Source organism: Nymphalis io, chromosome 13, assembly GCF_905147045.1.
Source record: "Nymphalis io chromosome 13, ilAglIoxx1.1, whole genome shotgun sequence".
Lineage (NCBI taxonomy): Eukaryota > Metazoa > Arthropoda > Insecta > Lepidoptera > Nymphalidae > Nymphalis > Nymphalis io.
Window position 1 is genome coordinate 2619009 of NC_065900.1, and position 19551 is coordinate 2638559.

The window sequence follows — 19551 nt, forward strand, 5'->3', positions numbered from 1 at the left end:
CCGCGATTTTACTAAGTTAAAATTAACAAAAATTTGTTTAACTATATTTTCATCAAAGTTGTATTACTAAAAGATGATACCGCTGAAATTGATCAGAGGCTTTAAAATTGCCCAAAGTTATCATTTATATAAACTTTTCATACTTTGTAAAAGGTTGTTACAACTATAATAGGAAAGAGTATAAAATGTAAAAAAAAAAGAATGAAACAAATATTTTTTAATTTGACTAAAACCAGTCTTATTATTGATTGTTATAAACTATATTAAATTAAAGATTCCTCGATTCGAACTTATGAGTATTGAAAATATCTATGTGATTTTGTATAACATGAAATTTGACAAAAATGAATACGGAATCTATTTTGAAAAGACTGTAATGTAAACTTTTTTCACAGCCGTATGTAGTTCGCATTTGAGTGGTATAATAAATCCACTTATCTTTTGATATTCAACTATGTTAATTGTTTCCATTGTTGACTCGATCCCACCTCCAAATTGTGCCGTCGTCGCAGCACGTGATTAGCACTCTGCCGTTCCTTGACAATGTCACCTGTAAGATGAAACAGACATCCCATTATTAAAAGAAAGAGAAACGTATATATATAGGTGGGTGTCGGAGTGAGAGGGCGCACCTGTCGCACGGCGGCCACACAGCGCGGGTGCATGAGCTGCGACACGCGCGAGCCGCCCGCCACGCTGCCCAGCTCCCACACCATGGTCTTGCCGCACTGATTGCCCAAAGCTATCACCTGAATCATTTGAACGAGATTAAAAATCTAATTCCAACATATATAAGTATAGTCGTGAAATAAATAATCTTACCCTTTGACTGTAATCAACTGCAAAACGTATGAACCATATTTCACATTCCTTGTAGTCAAACCTATGAACAATTGTTATTGTATTGTCCCCAGGACGGATTTCTGTGTCTTCTAGACGACCAGGCTTCCAGCATATTATTGCATTTTCACATGACTGAAAATAAACCATATAATTTTATATACTATATTCCAATTCATTATATTAATATGTTGAGTAACTTACTTTTGATAAAATTAAATCACCCATCCATCTGACACAATCTACATAATTCCTATGTATATCTCGAGTAGAAAAGTCCGGAAAATGCTCCTTTAACGAATTAAAGGGTCTTAAAGCTCTGTGTGGATTAAAATTGTAACTCTGCTTTATGGCCTCATTCATTGATGGTTTGTCCAATCTCCACAGTTTTAACGAATGATCCATTCCGCATGACATTATTCTTTCCCCCTTCAAATCAAAATCAGCACTCAGGACTTCATCTCTATGTCCCTCTACACCCCCAAATATAGCAATACAAACATCGGACATAATATTCCAAAGTCTCAATGCATGGTCCTTGCTTGCTGAGAGAAGAAGATTGGGGTCACGAGGGTGAAATTTGACTTCATTAATAGCATGGCCGTGCCCAACATAGTGCTTTATGCAAGTTTGAGTTGCTGTGTGGAAGACACGTATGATACCACGTGATCCCGCTACTGCTAAGAGAGGTAGGTTTGTCTCTTCTTCATAAGACCATGCACATGTGTAGAATGTTTCATCAACCTGGAATTATAGTATTTTTCATCTTTATAAAAAGCATATAAATAAATATTATAAATGTTACTGGTGGTAGAGCTTTGTGCAAGCTCGTCTGGGTAGGTACCACCCATTCATCAGATATTCTATCACAAAACAGCAGTACTTGGTATTTTTGTTTTCTGGTTTGAAGGGTGAGTAAGCCAGTGTAATTACAGGCACAAGGGACATAACATCTTAGTTCCCAAGGTTGGTGGCGCATTGATGACCACTTACCATCAGGTGGCCCATATGCTTATCCGCCTCCCTTTTCTATAAAAAAAAAACTGTGGTACTTTCTAGTTTTACTTGAATTATATGTGCCTGTATCAGAGACTTGATGAGTACAAAGCTTATTAACTAAATACATGGACAGTTTTTTTTTTTTTAATAGAATAGGAAGGCAGACGAGCATATGGCCACCTGATGGTAAGTGCTCACCAAACGTTTGCCAGATTAATTAATGCTCCGCTTCTTCATCACATTGCTTAAAGATATATAACATTTTCAAAAAATATGCTATTTAGCACATAAAGTGAATTAGACTAATAGTTCTCGAGATTAGCATGTTATAACATACAACTCGACAGCTTTATAATTTTAATACGAGTAAAACAATTTATTCCAATAAAATTAAAAACAACCTTATTTGAAAATAATAGTAAGTTACCAAATGACACTTAAAAATAAATAATTGGAATGATACAGACCGGAGACACTACACACTTGGTTAAGTAGTATAAATTGATTAAATATGATGCTTGCAGATTATTATCTTTAAGATTTAGATATTTTAATCTATAAATTTTTACTAATAGTCTAATAAATTGAAACGTTTTTAAATAAATTCACTCACATCAGGGTCTGCATAACACTGAAGAAACTTAAGGCCACCTGATTCAGGGCATTCATATACAGATACCCTGTTGCTTCCAACAACAGCAAATATAAGAGGCTCTCCCTCCCCCAGATGATGATTAAATTGACATCCAAATAAAGGTTGACCATGGTCTTCCTTTGCACTGCAACTGGAAGCCACAAAAGTTAAGATTACAATTTATTTATACACACATAAATAGCTATTTGCTATAATCACATACTTAAACTTATATGGAGGTTTCACTTGTTTAGTAACCTTTTTTTTCCCTCGTCTTCTTTTTTTCACGCGAGTATTTGTTGGTGTTTCGCTACGTGACGTATTATCTGTGTTTGAAGTGCTGTCAACGCTCGAAGTATCATCCTAGTTCAACAAATTTGTATAGAGGTAATGTATAAAAATAGACATAAAATTATTAATTTCAAATATTTTGTGTAATTATTTTAACTGGACAAAATTAAATTAGTATCCAAAAGAATGTAATACAAAAAAAAAAATGTTTGAATTGATATTAAATTCCAATGTGAGTACAAAGTCAGGTTATTGAGTCACAAAGAAAGGTATAAATGAACTTGTACTTACAGCCTCATTGTCAGAAAAGTTCATTCTATAAGCTTTTTTCAATAGAATTAGCTACACTTAAATATACAAAATACTATGTTTAATACAAATACATTAATATTTATCACTTTTTCTCACTAAAGCGACATTATCAGCTGACAGTGGCGTCCTAAACGTCAAAGTCGAATTTTCGCGGGAGAAACCAAGTCCCAGTGTCATAAAAGTGTTGCTAAGCTTGAAAAATAAAATAATAGTTTTAACGGATTTATAATGAGTAGGGCGATGGCGAGTATTTTGGTATATGATTTGCTCATATTTCATATTAAATGATAACCTTCCTTATCTTTCTTACAATAATCAATTTGCGCTCTGAGCAAGATAATAAATTGCTGAACCCTCTGAGTTATACTAAAATATACAGCAACTCCTTAACGGTTAAAGCAGTCAAACTATGGAATGCCTCAAGAAATTCGTCAAGTTGAATCCGTAAATATTTTTAAGATTTGTTTGCATAATTATTATTTATCAATATAACTGTAGCATGTTGTATTATTATATGTATATAGTTATTTATTTCTTATTATATTAAGTTTGTATGTATGTATAAGTGTTAATGTATAAATATATATAAGAGTATTTATGTTAATATATTACATATTTGTATTAAGTTTACAAGTCATCATCATCATCAACAGCCAATCATTGTCCACTGAACATAGGCCTCTGCCAAGGTGCGCCAAAGCTCCCTGTCCTCCGCCTTCCGCATCCAGTTGGTTACAAGTATTCAATAAATTTTAAGTATAAGTTGTTCGCACACTACGTGATTCTGAGATGATGAGTCTGACTTAAAAAAAAAAAAAACATAAATATTTCTCTTTACAGAGGTTGCCTGGAAGAGATCACTGTAAGTGATAAGACCGCCTTTGCATGCTATACGTATGTTCTACTTGTTTTTTTATAGGTTTGTAAATTGTGTGGAATAAAGGATAAATAAATAAAATAAATAAAAGTTACTTTTTTTACATATAACTACTTGTCAATACGAATCCATTTAGTTCAGATAATTAATGTGCTATGGCGCTACGTTGTCCCACAGCTATTCAAATTTGTAAAGATTAAAAGAGTATCAAATTATTTGCTCTTGTCTGCATCTAAGGCTGGTGGTCAAGACAATGAAAATCCATGAGACAAACATGGCATATATGGTTCTACATCATCACGGGTTGTTGTGAAAATGTAAAAAAATGTGTTCTACTAAATAATTTGCTCATGGTTCTATGTCTTATAAGTAATATTATGTAGCATATTCGTATGAAATATTGCTTAAATTAGAAGTATTATTAGAATATTTTAAAATAATTTAAGATTATATTATGCATTTCTATATAGTGTAAATGGTTAAATAGAAAACAAGAATATATTGCCGCCATACCTACTGTATTAAAAATATCTCTTAAACACTATTATTTTTATTATTATTTTCAGGAATATTTTATTATGAAGTATTTAAAATATTCACGAAGGTAAAATAAGGAAAAATATGTCTAAATTAAAAAAAAAAATGTTTTTATTACATCTACAACAAATACAACGGTAACAGTTAAGTACTTACATTAGGTTAAGAAGGAACAGATTTATAAAATTAATGGTAACAAACAGTTTTATTAGTTGATGATGGTCTTTTAATAAATATGTTAAAAATAAAAATATTATAATAATTTGTCATTAATTAGTTTCTTAATGTATAACTCACAGCCATTTTTCTATATTAATTTAAAAGTATTTAAAATTAAACTTAATACTGATAATTATGTACGTAGATACATATAAATATGATAATAGCCTTACATTTAATTATAATAAAAATTAAACGCCACTTGCAATATCACTTTGGTTTGAATGGCAACATTACTTCGGATAATAACAGCTATATTACGCAAAACGACTAAGGCATTCTGGTCTCATTTAAAGCTTTTCATTTATCCTCAAATATTATATACATATAACATAATATATTGTATAGGTACTCATATAAAACAAAATGCATAACTGAGAATGTACCTATAGGTATGTCTAAAATTTAGTTTATATATTCTGCCTTCTACATAGTTTATGTCTCGTCTTTCTCTTTGTCAGTTTTTACTAATAATTTTACAGAATAAAAAAAAAAGTAAAATTGCCATCATTTTGGAGTTGTAAATATTATATCAACAGTCGTCAACTTGTAATTAAAACACGGCGATTTCATACTAGTAACGAAATTTGCAATGGTTGTATGCTTTACGAAGATTTCACTGCAGGTTTATATAACCAATGCTATAAATTTTGAGTCACCATGTCCCCTATTTTTTGTAAACATTATATAGTAATAGACATAACTTTTTGGCATTTAAAATTAAATGTGATTTTTTTCGAGCCACTACAAATGTACAAATGTTTGTGAACTCATTAAATATAGTTTGTTTGATTCATTTGAATCTAAGTACATAATTTATTTATTTAGCCTCTATGTAAACCTCTAAAGTTATTTGTAAGACGCTGATGGCGGTAGACAAGTGCAGGCATGTCTTAAAGCTACTCGTAGCCAGGACATGAAGCGGTCCACTCGCGCATAGACACCTGGATAGCCCTGTCTTGCACATCCTCTTCCCCAAGATACAATTCCTATGAAATAAACAAGAAATAATTATTAGTAAGATATCACAAAACGAGTTTAAGATTGTTTTGAGTATTGCATACCCAAGAAAAGCCGTGGCCAAAAGCGTGGATTATGTTTCGACTTCGAATTGTATATTGTTCTAAACCAACGTAAGACATGTTTCAAAATCATTAATTTTAAAAGAAAAATTTCAAATTATCCATAGTTGTATTTTTTTAGAGGTAGGTGTAGACCATTATTCACAGACAATATTTAATATTACAAATTCTCAAAAATAATTATATGTTAACATATTTAATGTTTCCGTGCGAGTTTTATCTTATTTTGAAATTCTTGTTCAAGCTACTAAACGGATTCGGACGAAATCAACGTCTATGTTTCTATGTGTTGTTTTTTTAACTAATTTAATTATATATTTTTTAAAGGAATGTACCCACCAACAATGGTATAATGCGGCTGCGCCATTAGCAAGGGTCCACCGGAATCCCCGGTGCACGAATCTCTTTCGGGTGCGTTCGCGCATAACATTCGCGGTGTAACTTTCCTACGACCGTAACCTGCGCCCCTGCATTCTTCTTGTGACCAAATTTGTACTTCCGCCTGAAATGGATAATTTGGAAGATAAAAATGAAAATCAAATCTTATCGTAGTCTTGATGACACGAATGTTTCGTTAAGGCGTTAAAAACAATTCAAGATATATACACAGATACTGGTGCAAACTACTGATCCAAATAATTAAGGACGGCAACACAAATACGTAGGAAGTATTTGCTGTATTTGTGGGAATAATTAAGATGTAAAGATGTCTTGGGGGATACTTTGCCAAGTTCGGACAGTTAATACTAATATGCGAACACACTACTTTATTATTTCTCATTTAATTCTGTTCCAAATTATTTTTTCTAAATTATATCTATTTCAATAAGAAAAAAATTACAATTTAAATTACTAAAATCAGAAAAGCTTACCGTCAATTTTTAAGTAACGCACGATGGCGAGATATTTAAGTAAGGGTAAATACCGTTTTTCACTCCTACAGTCTACCTACAGTCTTAATTGACAACAGTGTCTTTCTTAACTGAACACTGTCTGAATTCAAAACTTACTTTCATGGGGATATTAGATGGAGGTCCTTTTTCAATTGTGCTACCCCATCCAGATACAACTGCTTCTACTCCTGCAAGTGTATCTTCATCATCTAGAAAATTAATTTGCTTAGGTACTTTGTTTTTTATTCTTCTTGTCATGAATTTGGCAGTGATTACGTTCACGTGTCTGCGACAGAAAGCACGTAAAGGCGTTGGTTCTGCACTTGAAGTCTTTTTAGTTGTGTAGGATTCCTCATCCCATTGGATTATGAGAGCGAGGGAAGTGGAATAATATGTCTGCGCAAGTGATCTCACTAGAGAATAGTCGTCATTGACGAAATAAGCCACCACCTAAGTATAATTGTCTTAATAATTGTTATTCATTTTCAAAGAATATAATTTAAAATAAAAATATGAGAATCAAGTTGTGTTTACTCGACTTTAAAATGTATTCAGCGATATATGAATTTATATAATGAATAAGGTAGTCGTCATCACAAAGTAGTCGTAGTATTTTCATTTTCAAGAAAATGTGTATACTATATTTTTTTTTATAGAATAGGAAGGCGAACGAGCATATGGGCCACCTGATGGTAAGTGGTCACCAACGACCATGGACAATGGCGTTGTAAGAAATGTTAACCATCGCTTACATCACCAATGCGCCACTAATCTTGGGAACTAAGATGTTATGTCCCTTGTGCCTGTAATTACACTGGCTCACTCACCCTTCAAACCGGAACACAACAATAACAAGTACTGCTGTTTTGCGGTAGAACATCTGATGAGTGGGTGGTACCTACCCAGACGACCTTGCACAAAGCTCTACCACCAGTAAATATAAGAAAATGTCACGGGATTTATGCGTATAATAACAAACCTGGCAAGCACGCTGGGCGGTATAGATTATCAGGTATAGGCTCTGAGAGCCTTAGTACAGCGATGTCATTGTCGTAGGTGTACCGATTGAAGTCTGGGTGCTGGAAGACATGCGACACACGGATGCCTTCTGATCTTGATTTGTTTACGTCGTGTTCTCCCACCAGTACCGTCAAGCGAGATGCTTCGACTCTGTAAAAAAATAACATATTTGTATTCGATACTGAACAATAAGAAGAACTTTACAAGTGATAGTGGTTTTATCCAAGCTCTTAGTAGGTCATCACTCATCATTTCATATATCATCAAATACCAATGCCCTTTATTGCTGTGTGATAATCATTGACCCAGTGTAATTACAAACACACCCTTGACTGGTATATATTTCTTAAATTGCCTGCCAGTATACGGATAGACGGATTTGACCACATAGCATCATCATGTTTTTACAGACGACGATCACGAATACCCTTAGACATTGGCATCGTTAGAAGTGTAACAAATGCTAATTAATATATGATGTTATGTTCGTGTGTTTATTAATAACTTGGCTCACTAAACTTTCAACCGGAATATAACAATACGAAGTTGCTGTTTGGAGATAGAATTACGAGTGTGTAGTATCTACACAGATGGACTTGCACTAGGTTTTACTACAAGTAGAAAGTAGGAAGTAGGTTCAAACAAGAATGCTTGGTGACTTGTAACAATTATGAGTACACATAAGCTTCGTTAACCCAATCTATCTATACGTAAAGTAGATAGGTATTCTAAGAACAATATTCATATACATATTGATATATAGGAATTGTCTTATATATATATATTTTTGTAACCAAATTTACTTTTTTAAATGAGTTCTAAATATGTTCAAGTATGAAATTACAATAAGTTTTATTTTTATTAAGACTTCATGCTTTGTTTTGAGGAAATTCAATTCGAATCAAATAGGAATAAACTCTCGCTTTCATTTCGCGGTCATTACTTTCATTGTTAGCTAAATGTCGATTTAAATTGGTTGGTTGCGAAATTACGGCAAATTTAGCTTTAGTTTAAAGTTGTTCCTAACAAAAGCGACATAACGGAGTCGAAACACGTTGTAAGTGAGCGAGACGATCAGTAATTGCGTGACGAAACGAAGAAAAGGTGCGCGGGCGCATCCAACTCGACTGACCTAGACCCGATTTGCCAAGTCTGACCTTGGTTCTACATAGTCGCATACTGGTCTTATCAATAGCATACCCATAAAAAATAATTGAATTAAAAGTTAATATATTTTTCTACATAATTATTAAACAATTTTAATTTTATATAAGTATTAAAATTGTTTAATAACTATGTAGAAAAATATATTAACTTTAAATATATTAATAATAATTAATTTTAATTTAATAAATAATTTATTTAACAATTTTAATTTTATATAAGTTTGCTTTTCGTTGTAAGATATTCTGATTTAAGGCGAGCTGTATTTGCACAAGATGAGAAGCAACTTATACAAACACTTAGCATGCATAACACGCATACTTTGAGGTCAGTTGTGTAATTTGAAAGAGCCCTAAGGCAGAGGACACATCAATGATATAAAGGGCTGTTTTGAAAGTTCTTTTGTTACGTAAATTATAATAATAAGGTCTTGGATATGTCATTAACGTGTTATTATTAAAATTATAAAATTTGAGAAAGTTTTTATAATTATTACTTCAAAGATATTTTGAAATCAATGTAATAAATGCATAATCAATGGGCTCTACCGTAACAACAGAGTTCATTACGCCGTATATAGGTAATAATAAATTTTAATATACTCATAAGATTCATTTTGAGTTTTTTTCATTATAATTTATGCAACGTATAATTTTTTTATTGAGTTTTGATGATGTTTCAGCATGCTAAATAAAGTAAATTGAGTAACGCGTTTTTGAGTGAGAAAAATATTTTTATATTTGATATCTGAAATTTGATACTGCTTATCTGCCTGTCTCAATTATTGATAAGCAAAATTTACCAAAGAATAGAATTATGGCTACATAATTTTTGACTAATAAATTAATTCACTTTCATATTATTATTGTGTTACCTTTCATTTTATTAATAGTAGCTATTTGCTAAATTAAAATTGAATTTTATTATATTTGAAAATTAACATTTTTTATTTATTACTTCTTATTTATAAGTTAGATATCACCGATCTGGAATGTGGATTGTTTCGAAAAGAACTACTAATGTATCTACTTTGTAATTATTTTATTTAAATCAGATTTAGAGATATTGCGGACTCCAGGTTTGAGCGGGACATGTATTACTTTTTGAAGTCGTATTTGGTATACTTATGTAGCCAGGTAGACCAAATTTTGTAAAGATTTTAACAGCATCTTGGTGTAACGAAGTTACACGTAGCGCTTGGAGAAACGAAGTAATGTCCTGTATTATTAATGTTACGTCAGTTATATTAAGCGTATTTTCTGCTTTAGAAAATATTTTTTTCTTTAAAAATACAATGCTGATTCTAAATTTTAAATTTTAGTACTTGGCAACTCTAACCCTACTACACTTATTTATTTATTAATTTAATGTGGTATTATAATGCTTTGTAAATCTCGTCATTAGAGCCGTTGTTCTGTATGATCTTAAATTGTAATTCTTCTTATTATATTTATCATTAATAATAATGAAAAAGTACTATAAAAAAAGAATTCTGTGATATATAAAATAATAAAATACATTGTAAAGTATCATCGCGTGTGTTTTCGACTCTTTAGGTTTCACTATATTAAGTTATATAAAAGTACGTTCATATACCTACGTGTAAGTACTTAAGTATCAAAGAGGTTTCACGTGAAAAGCAACGCATATTGCCTACCCTTTAATTACAGTCGATACTTTTGGGTATCGATTCAAGTATTTTTCCAAGTAAGTGGGTTATAACAGCGTAAAATATTACATTCAATTTAAAACAACTTTAAAAGTGACTCATTATGTTTTTATATATAAATATTTTACCAACGCGATAAAGATAATATACACACTGATAATACGTTTGCGCGATTGAATTCCAGTTTAAATTGAGATATTAATATTTTTTTACCCAATTACCCAAGATTTTCCTAAATTCCACAAAAAAATCCAAACCTCCAAGAGGAGGATATTTACTGGCTCTTATTTTACAGCATTAGAAGTGTCTATCACATTAATATGGGGTCAATTGATTTTTATTTCAAATGTAGTTGTTAGCTTCTCACGTTATTGTATATGAATAGTTTTATGAAAGCTAATAAATTTGCACTTTTAACACCTCTTCACACTTATTTATTTAACAAAAGCAAATAAATAAGTGAAATTTAATTAAAATACGTTCGGTATTGAGTTGACACAACGGTTATGCATTTAGTCAATAATTATCAACTTTCACCTACTCTCCTCACCTCGCCTAAAATAATACCATTGTTTGCAAATGTGGTGTTATTATATTTTCAAACTAATAGTTTGTATTGAGGTGGTTGGTTAAATATTCAGACATATGTAATGACTTTTAAATTTGTTTTTTTTTTATATAACCATCTACTGCATACATTATAAGTTTTTAAATATTATGATTCATGAGTTATGCCATCGGCCATCTTGATTCTTAAAAGCTTATATACTCATAAACAATAAAAGTTCTACACTAACATGTAAATTTCATTGCTGAATTACTCTTATAACACACATCATCAATATTTTCGTACGTCGTTTCAATTAAAATAAAGTGTGTTTACATGCCATTTTTTTTGAAAACATTAATAAATCAATCTTGAAAAAAAAACAATTTATTACAGAGTGCGCCGTTAAAATGCGCATGAGTCGTCTGCCTCAACGCAAAGTAATAACCTCATTACTGTATCGGGAATGTAAAGGTTTGTTTCATTGGAACTTTTATGGAGTTTATATCGGCAATTTATTCAGTCTGACCCACGTATTGCATATCTCGGTCAAAATTCAAATTTGTTGACCTAAATTCTTATAAAACTTTAAGATGAAAGAAATAAGAATTACTTTCGACCTAACTTGTAGTTTTTTTGTTATATGAACGGGGAAAGTTTGAATAATATTTATTAAGGTAAAATTTATTAACAAATGTGATCGTATTTGTGATTCAGAATAATATAATTGCATCCGTCGACTGTTTCCGGAATTCTGATGATGGTTTAATAGTAGCTTCTATATCATTTTGGGTAAAGTAAAGCTTAAGTATTTGGGTATATTAAGGGTTAGGTTAGTTTTTGAGTTAATTATTAATACTTATAATTATATTATGACGAAATCTGAAATAATATTAGAATTATACCAACTCGTAGACACAATGTGTAGCAGTGATGAGGTGGTCCCTAGCGACGACTGTGGCTCCGCAAATCAGCTTACCGTCTCTCTTCACGGCCGCCAGCCAGGGAAATTCTCCAGGAGTGACTGCTCCACCGCCCACTACCCGAGCCCCACGAACAATCCCACACGCTGAAAAATATTTACTAATTAAAAATAATGTACATGCAAACATTATAATTATATCATTAGCTGTGTCTACATTTTGTCTTCCTAGACCAACGAGTGGTGGTTATAGAATTTTATTTCAAAGTAAATTCCAGAGTCCTATTTTATGAGTTTCTTATCTGACATGTTCAGATTATTAGAAAGTAATAAATTGTCTATGGTTCTATCTTAATATATTTGACTAGTTTAGTTAGTAATGACAGTACGTAAAAAAATAAAAAAGCAATTGGAATTGAAAACAATGTATCCTATACGTCTATAATGTCAAGTCTCATTTTTATTAGCATCTGTTTCCACCCGCGGCCCTCGTGTGAGCATCTAGGTTTTAGATACCCTATGTTTTTTTTGTACCTTTGACAACTTTTATGCTACGCTATATGCCGATTAATTAAAACGTGAAAGTGTAACTAATAAACAAATAAACTAATTCACTTTCGCGTTTATAATATTGTCGGTCAGTAAAGGACCATTAGTAATAATAAAATTGACATCGCTATTCCAATAAATTCGAATGAATTGTCATATGAATAATTCAAATATTTTTGCCAATCACTTGAATTTAATGATAAATATTATTTCGCTTTTCTGTGTCCTACATTATGGATTATACTGTGCGCTCTTAATGTAGGCGTGAGGAATTAAAATGTTTCATCGTGTAACGAGAACAAAATGTATTTATTTTAACAATCTTATCAGTTACAACAAATGTAATATGATATTTTATAAAAAAAAATCACGAGAGTCTCTTAAAGATAATCTCTGTTCCGCGGCTTCTTTTTTATGCATGCATATAATGTAATATTATTTTATTATATTTAAACATTTGACAATGCTTGATATAAACATCAAAATACTCTTTTTTATGGAATTTGTTAACGAAATATTATTGCAAATAAATTCTAATATACATAAGGATAGTTATGAGTGATTTAAATTTTAAATTAAAATGCTTGATTTTCATATGTGTTATTTTTAATATCCTTTAAAATACACAGTGTACAAAATGTTCGACGGCCTCGAAATTTTAGATGACTCGATAAACGAGCTCCTTTGTATTGACTGCCTCGTTGGTCTAGTGGTTTGATGTAAGGCCGAAGACCTGTAGGTCCTGGGTTCAATTCCCAGGTTGGGCCAATAAAAAGTTATTGGGGGTTTTCTGCCAGAAAATTCTCAGTAGCAGCCGGGAGTCTAAAAGTAGGAAGTATGTACACTCCCGTGCCTCGGAAAGCACGTAAAGCCGTTGGTCCAGCGCCTGAATCCTTCCGATCGTATCAGATTGCCGTCCCATCGGATTATGAGAGTCAGGGAATAGAGAGTGCACCTGTGCTTGCGCACACACTTGAGCACTATATCTCCTGCGTAGTTGGCTAATCTCTCTTGAGATTGGCCGCCGAAAGGCCGAAATCGGTGTGGAGGACATTATTGACGAGGGAATGGTATTTATATATGATTTGCTAATATGGCGGACGTCTGACTTTTGTAGTACTAGTTTTCAAGTATTTTTATCTAATATTTACTTTATTGACATAGTAACATACCAAAAAAAATGTTCTGCCAGTATGTTTAAATTATATATATTTAAAATAAAAAAAAGTGTGTTATATAATTTGCCCATCTATCTGTCTCTTAGAGGGAAGTTACGTTACTTACAAAAAAGAAGAAAATCGATGAGGCAGACATCCAGGTCTCTGATATATGAATCACTGCTCTTTCTTATAAAATAGGTAGGTGGACAAGCATATGAGCCACCTGATAGTAAGTGGTCACCAACGCCCATGCCTATGGCATTGTAAAAAATATAAGCCTTTACTTACATTGCCAATGCGCCACCAACCTTGGGAACTGAGATGTTATGTCCCTTGTGCCTGTAATTACACTGGGTCACTATCCCTTTAAACCGGAACACAAGTATATCAAGTACTGTTGTTTTGCGGTAGAATATCTGATGAGTGGGTGGTACCTAACCAGACGAACTTGTACAAAGCCCTCACACCAGTAAATCCCACGTCGTATTCTGAGGTAAGCGCCAAAATGGTGTAATATTAATGAAGATCTTAATAATTACTTAGAAAATAAATAAAAAATTCATTACCAAACACACTTACTCAGAATATCTAAAGCAAGTACCAATTTAGAATGAATATTTTACGAAAAATAATAATAAATAACACAGGTATATTAATTATATATCCATACAAGATAACAAGGCAGTTTAGGGGGTCAATTCTTTTAAAATTAAACATTCATCTATGCCGTTAAGTAACGAATGAACAGTTCCTTTGTTTGAGGAGACAATCATAACGGAGCTCATTGCATGAACATTGCAAAATTTTTGCGTTTAAACTGCAGCTTAAGTGGGTTAATTCTCGGCGATAACGAAAATAAAGACCTAAACTATCTGCATAATTACAGAAAATGTTTAAGAGTACTTTAAAACATCTAATTTTCTATGTATCTTTTTTCCATCAATATGTGTATCACGCTTTTGTCTGTTTTAAAATTATTTGTTGTACTTTTTTTTATTTACTTTGTCTGTTAATTTTATTATTTAATCGTAAAGAGAATGGTTCGTTTCTAATATATGATGTATGTATGTTTTGTCACATACGCTTGGATTGAATTAAATTGCTTTAATATCAAATAATCAGTAGTGTAATGGCAAAAACTAATTTATCGATTTATTAGTAGCTTAAGACTAGCTATACCTCGCGACACCATCCAGTACCTAAATCATAATATATGCATCTTCGTACTCATCGTTGCTTTATGTAAAAAATCATGACATCCCATCCTTTAAAAGTAATGAAGAAACAAACAGACAGATAAAGATACAAACACTTTTATAATATTAGTCTGATAACTTGCAACATAAGGCAACTATTGACCGTGTTGGGTTCCTTTCAAACTGATTAAAGTAAAGTGATCTTGTAAGTACTAGTAACTTGCTATTACGTGAAGCATTGGTAAGGAGGAAACTACGAACTTATTGAACGCTGTAATTCCATAATTCAATATTACGCTTGAGTAATAAGCTCTTCAGTAGCGAAAGTTACCATGTCAAGAGCCTAGACCTTATTAAATACGCATAAATTTATGTAAAATAAATCTTTAGATAAGTGAATCAAATTAGCTTTTAATATCTTCTGGAGTTACGTAATTTTTTTATTTGAATATATCGTTGTGAACACTTAAATGGTATTATAGCATTTTAAATTATTTATCTACGTAAGTTTACGGCAGGGCTTTGTTTGTTTACAAAATGTATTATTAAAAAACATATTTTTTATATCTTTCGGCCTGGCCTCATTAAATGCGGAAAACACTGAATATATTTCAATGATATTCGTCCATGTAACAGAATTTGCTATGGGTCACTAGTATGTTTTATCCTACTGTATCGGTTATTGTCAATGAAAGTAAAGTTAGTTGGAAAGGATTTCTGTTAAGAAATCCATAGTAACTGACCGGAATTAGAAGGTTGGAATTGTGATAGTCAGAATTACATCTATAATTTGAAATTAAACGAATATAGTTGCAAGTGTTAGCACTAATTTCTTCCACCTGAGTGGAGTCTTACTTTACGATATTTAGACTTTTAGGCTATACAATAAATCTTTTGAAAGAGCTATCCGCTTCACGTTTGGATAGCTTTTTAAGGTTGACCATTGGCGCAAATATACGGTATGATGTAACAAATTAAGTGAGAATGACCTAATTGATGTTTATTAAATTGCTAGCTTTCACCTTTCCGGTACCGCCTAAATGAAATTTATTATAGTATATACTTTTTTAAGAATATCTTTAACTACAGTGTAAGTAGAATAATATTTCAAACAAGCTTAAAGAACCATTAAGGAATGTAACATCTTGTTAAAGTTATTAAGACAGAAATAAACCAAGTCCGTCTGTTTCTTACTTCACCACTAAACCGATCGTTATGAAGTTCGGCAAATAGTGTCACGGGAACAGGAGATCAAGGCAATAGAATCGGAATAGCTAGTTCATTATACAAATCAGCCGACAGATATGTACCGTTGCTTTTATTTTTTTAATTTCTTGCTTAACATTTTTTAAGTTTTAATAAAAACTTATTGGAACTCAAAATGTCTTGTAATAAAATTATAGGGAACGTATAAATGCATTAATCCTCATTAATCAGGTTAATATATAGGTTATAACTAATTAGTATTTCGCTTGATATCAAATAATTAAGTGAATATTTTAAAAATGCCCGTTTGTTCTCGTTATATTAAATTGAATCGAAAAAATTCGAAATAAATTAATCTTTCAAAAAACATATGCGTATACATATACATCAATCCATATATATTTTACAATATTATATGTGTAATGTGTGAGGCTGTCAATTTTTATCAATGGAACACAAATAACTCGGCAAATCGGTCACAACACTAAAGTATCCGGGCCAATTAACGCACTATTGTAAAGCATTCAATAAAAATTACCGCAATGTGTAGTCCGATATTTTTTAACAATTAACGGCATTGACATAGTTTCAAAATATTTATGTAATGTAATAATTTAGACTGTATTCACAAATATATGATGTCCCACTGACCGATTTCGGCCACGGTGGCTACTCTCATAATCTAGTCAAATGCGCTGAAGATGATATTATAATAATAATAATAATATCCTGGGACATTTTTCACACACGGCCATCTGATCCCAAATTAAGCTTGTACAGAGCTTGTGCTATGGAAACCGGACAACTGATATAATACAAATATTATTTTTCTTTTGTAAATACATACTTACATAGATAATTACACCCAGACTCAGGTCAAACAGAAATGTTCATGGACACAAATGTCTATCCTGGGTGGAAATCGAACCCACAACCTTCGGCGTGAAAGGCAAGCATCCACCAACCACGCCAACCGACTCGTCGTATTGTATATTATTGCACATAACTGCATAAACATAGGTGCATTTTTTTCTTACTCTTATGGGACTTATTAATACGACCGGAGTGACAACGAGTTTCCCATGCTCATAGTAAATCATTGTAAAGATTTCACAATAATGTTGATTGTCTGAAATTTTGCCATCCATATAATCGATTTTAGATAATTAAATATTCATTGTATAATTGAGCTGTCAAATTCAAATCTAAGTCTATAATTAATGTTCGTGATACTTTTTCTATTTGTATCATTTCCATTAATTATATTATATTATAAAAATATTATTTACACAACTTGTTTAAAAAAAACAAAACAAAATTAAACATTGTGTCTTAATTAATTTGGTTATTGCTCTTACTTTAACATGCAAGTTATGCCCGTTAAGAAAATGTAAAAAAGGCAACTTAACTAAAGCGAAGAATTTTTTTTTTCAATCCTTGGTAATCTTTACTGTTTATTTTTCCTTTTATAATTACTTAATAATTGAAGTCTAAAATAGAAATAACCCAATAAAATGCACAAATGGACTTATGAGCATCAATAGCTTTATATCCATATATTTTTATCATAAACAAAGCCCGCTGCTATATACAGGTCACATAATTCAATCTCCCACGCCTTTACTGACTTGACCTCTTTGCTAATATTTTTGCTTAAAAAAATATATATATACACAAACTTACCTACTACTAACAGAATTAAATCAATAAAAATTATAAGATGTATGTTTTTTTACACATTTGCTTATTATTTAAAACTATCAAAGAACTATTTTTACGTTATGGAAAATAAGATTTCTCAAATATATTTTTAGTAAAAGAACATAATATAAACAAATAAATATATTATCTTTTATTAAAAGAGCATTGGTTTTTTTTAAGATAAATAAATATAATACATTAATAAGCGTCACAAATAAAATCTGATTATAAGGATGATTCAAAATATGTAAAAAGTTTTGTGCGAGTATACGATATATCGTAAATTATGTAGTATTTTATTGAATATGAAATAAATGTATTACTTGCAACATACAAACAAACGCCTAGTTTTTATATAATAACATAGTTATAAATAGATATCGCTAGTGTTTGTTTGTTTTTCTATACCATCTCTTGCGGTATATACAACACTGGTATAAGTAGAAGACTAGAGAGTCTTCTACTATCATCAGCTAATATCTTTGTGTTTTTAGAGAAAAACACAAAGATATTAGCTCACTACGTGACGTAAGACAAGAAACGAAAATTGAATGTATTTAGAAATTAAAAATGAACACTTCACATTCATGTACGTGCATCGATTTCTTTTTTTTGAGTGTTTTTATAACTGATTTGCATTTCATCAAGAATCTCCGCATATTAAATCAGTATAAGGAAGTTTGGTTCCGATAATCGAGTGATTGCATCTTGATTTATTAAGTTAGAAATTTTAAGTAAATTAATTCTACAATTACATTTTATTTTATCTAATAAATAATTTATTAAATATTTATCTAATAAATAATTTATTAAATATTTATTTTGTTTATTTAATGACCTTGTATATTAACATAGTTTTTGTTAATTGATATGATCGTGTTTATAAACCGATACTTATTAGATATAAATTATGTTATTTATCTGTATTTAAATTCATCTATATAAATTATCTCTATTATTACTCTTATCACTTACCAAGATGTAAACACAATAAACAATCACATATTTGAACACAATTCGTATTGTATTAGACTGCTATATAACACTGCGTGACACATAAGCAGCCACTGATCATTTGTATATGCTTTGATATTAATTATAAGGAATTAGATTGATATTAACACTCACTGCAGGGCTTGCAGGCGCTGGCGGATGCAAGCACAGCTAGAAGGCACAAAGCGCGAAACATGTCTGCCGGAGTCGCAGTCCAATCTGGAGGCAAAGGGAGACGCCGGCCCAGCTATTATAGGCCGCGGGCGGCGCCTCTGATAAGGCCTCGGGGCCAGGGTGATCGGACCAGGCCAAGTTCACGGATACGCGACGACTGAACGCAGACCGAGTGACACTGGTGGGCGACGCGTCACCCCACTGCTCTCGCGGCCCGGGTACATCGTACTGGAGGATCGATGGAAGGATTAGATAGTGACCTTCATATCTATTCAATAGTTGAGTTACGGTCACCTGAGTCTGTGTGTCACCGAAATTTATCTGACCGATATTCGAAACTTTCGGTAAATATTCCACTAATTATTTCTCTGTCCCCCGTTAACTGGTGCATTATATTTAAGTATTACGTACGTTGTTTATAGTTGTGTTAATTATTTTGTTTTTTATGACAGATTTATTAGAGGTTAGTTATTACGTCGATTAAAAATAAATCGGCCATTCATCATCACATTGCTTTTAACTTACATCAGCTCTAAGGCATGTTAAAGATTAAAAATAGCAGAAAG

General features: G+C 31.6%; 3 protein-coding genes across 4 annotated transcripts in view; all 3 read right to left on the reverse strand.

Moving 5' to 3' along the window:
• LOC126772874 (ADP-ribosylation factor-like protein 6-interacting protein 4) overlaps positions 1-11136 on the reverse strand; it is a 143118-nt gene extending 131982 nt beyond the window's left edge. The window contains exon 1 of the mRNA XM_050493481.1: positions 11116-11136. The gene's annotated coding sequence lies outside the window, so the exon portion shown is untranslated. The remainder of the gene's footprint in view (positions 1-11115) is intronic.
• On the reverse strand, positions 285-3215 carry LOC126772836 (polycomb protein EED-like). Of its 2 annotated transcripts, XM_050493436.1 has the most exons (7): positions 3056-3199; positions 2697-2836; positions 2453-2624; positions 1045-1584; positions 823-975; positions 633-749; positions 285-550 (listed from the first exon to the last, which is right to left on the reverse strand). In XM_050493436.1, the coding sequence occupies exons 1-7, from the start codon at positions 3077-3079 to the stop codon at positions 458-460; spliced, it is 1239 nt and encodes a 412-aa protein (XP_050349393.1). In that variant the 5' UTR covers positions 3080-3199; the 3' UTR covers positions 285-457. The 2 variants fall into 2 exon arrangements, with proteins under 2 accessions (XP_050349393.1, XP_050349394.1); XM_050493437.1 differs by lacking the exon at positions 2697-2836 and having other exon boundaries at positions 3056-3215.
• LOC126772854 (trypsin-1-like) lies at positions 4716-19216 on the reverse strand. Its single transcript, XM_050493461.1, has 6 exons — positions 18947-19216; positions 11994-12153; positions 7664-7854; positions 6802-6893; positions 6131-6293; positions 4716-5698 (listed from the first exon to the last, which is right to left on the reverse strand). Exons 1-6 carry the CDS (start codon positions 19005-19007, stop codon positions 5559-5561), a joined length of 807 nt encoding a protein of 268 aa, XP_050349418.1. The 5' UTR covers positions 19008-19216; the 3' UTR covers positions 4716-5558.
• Positions 19217-19551: the final 335 nt, after the last annotated feature.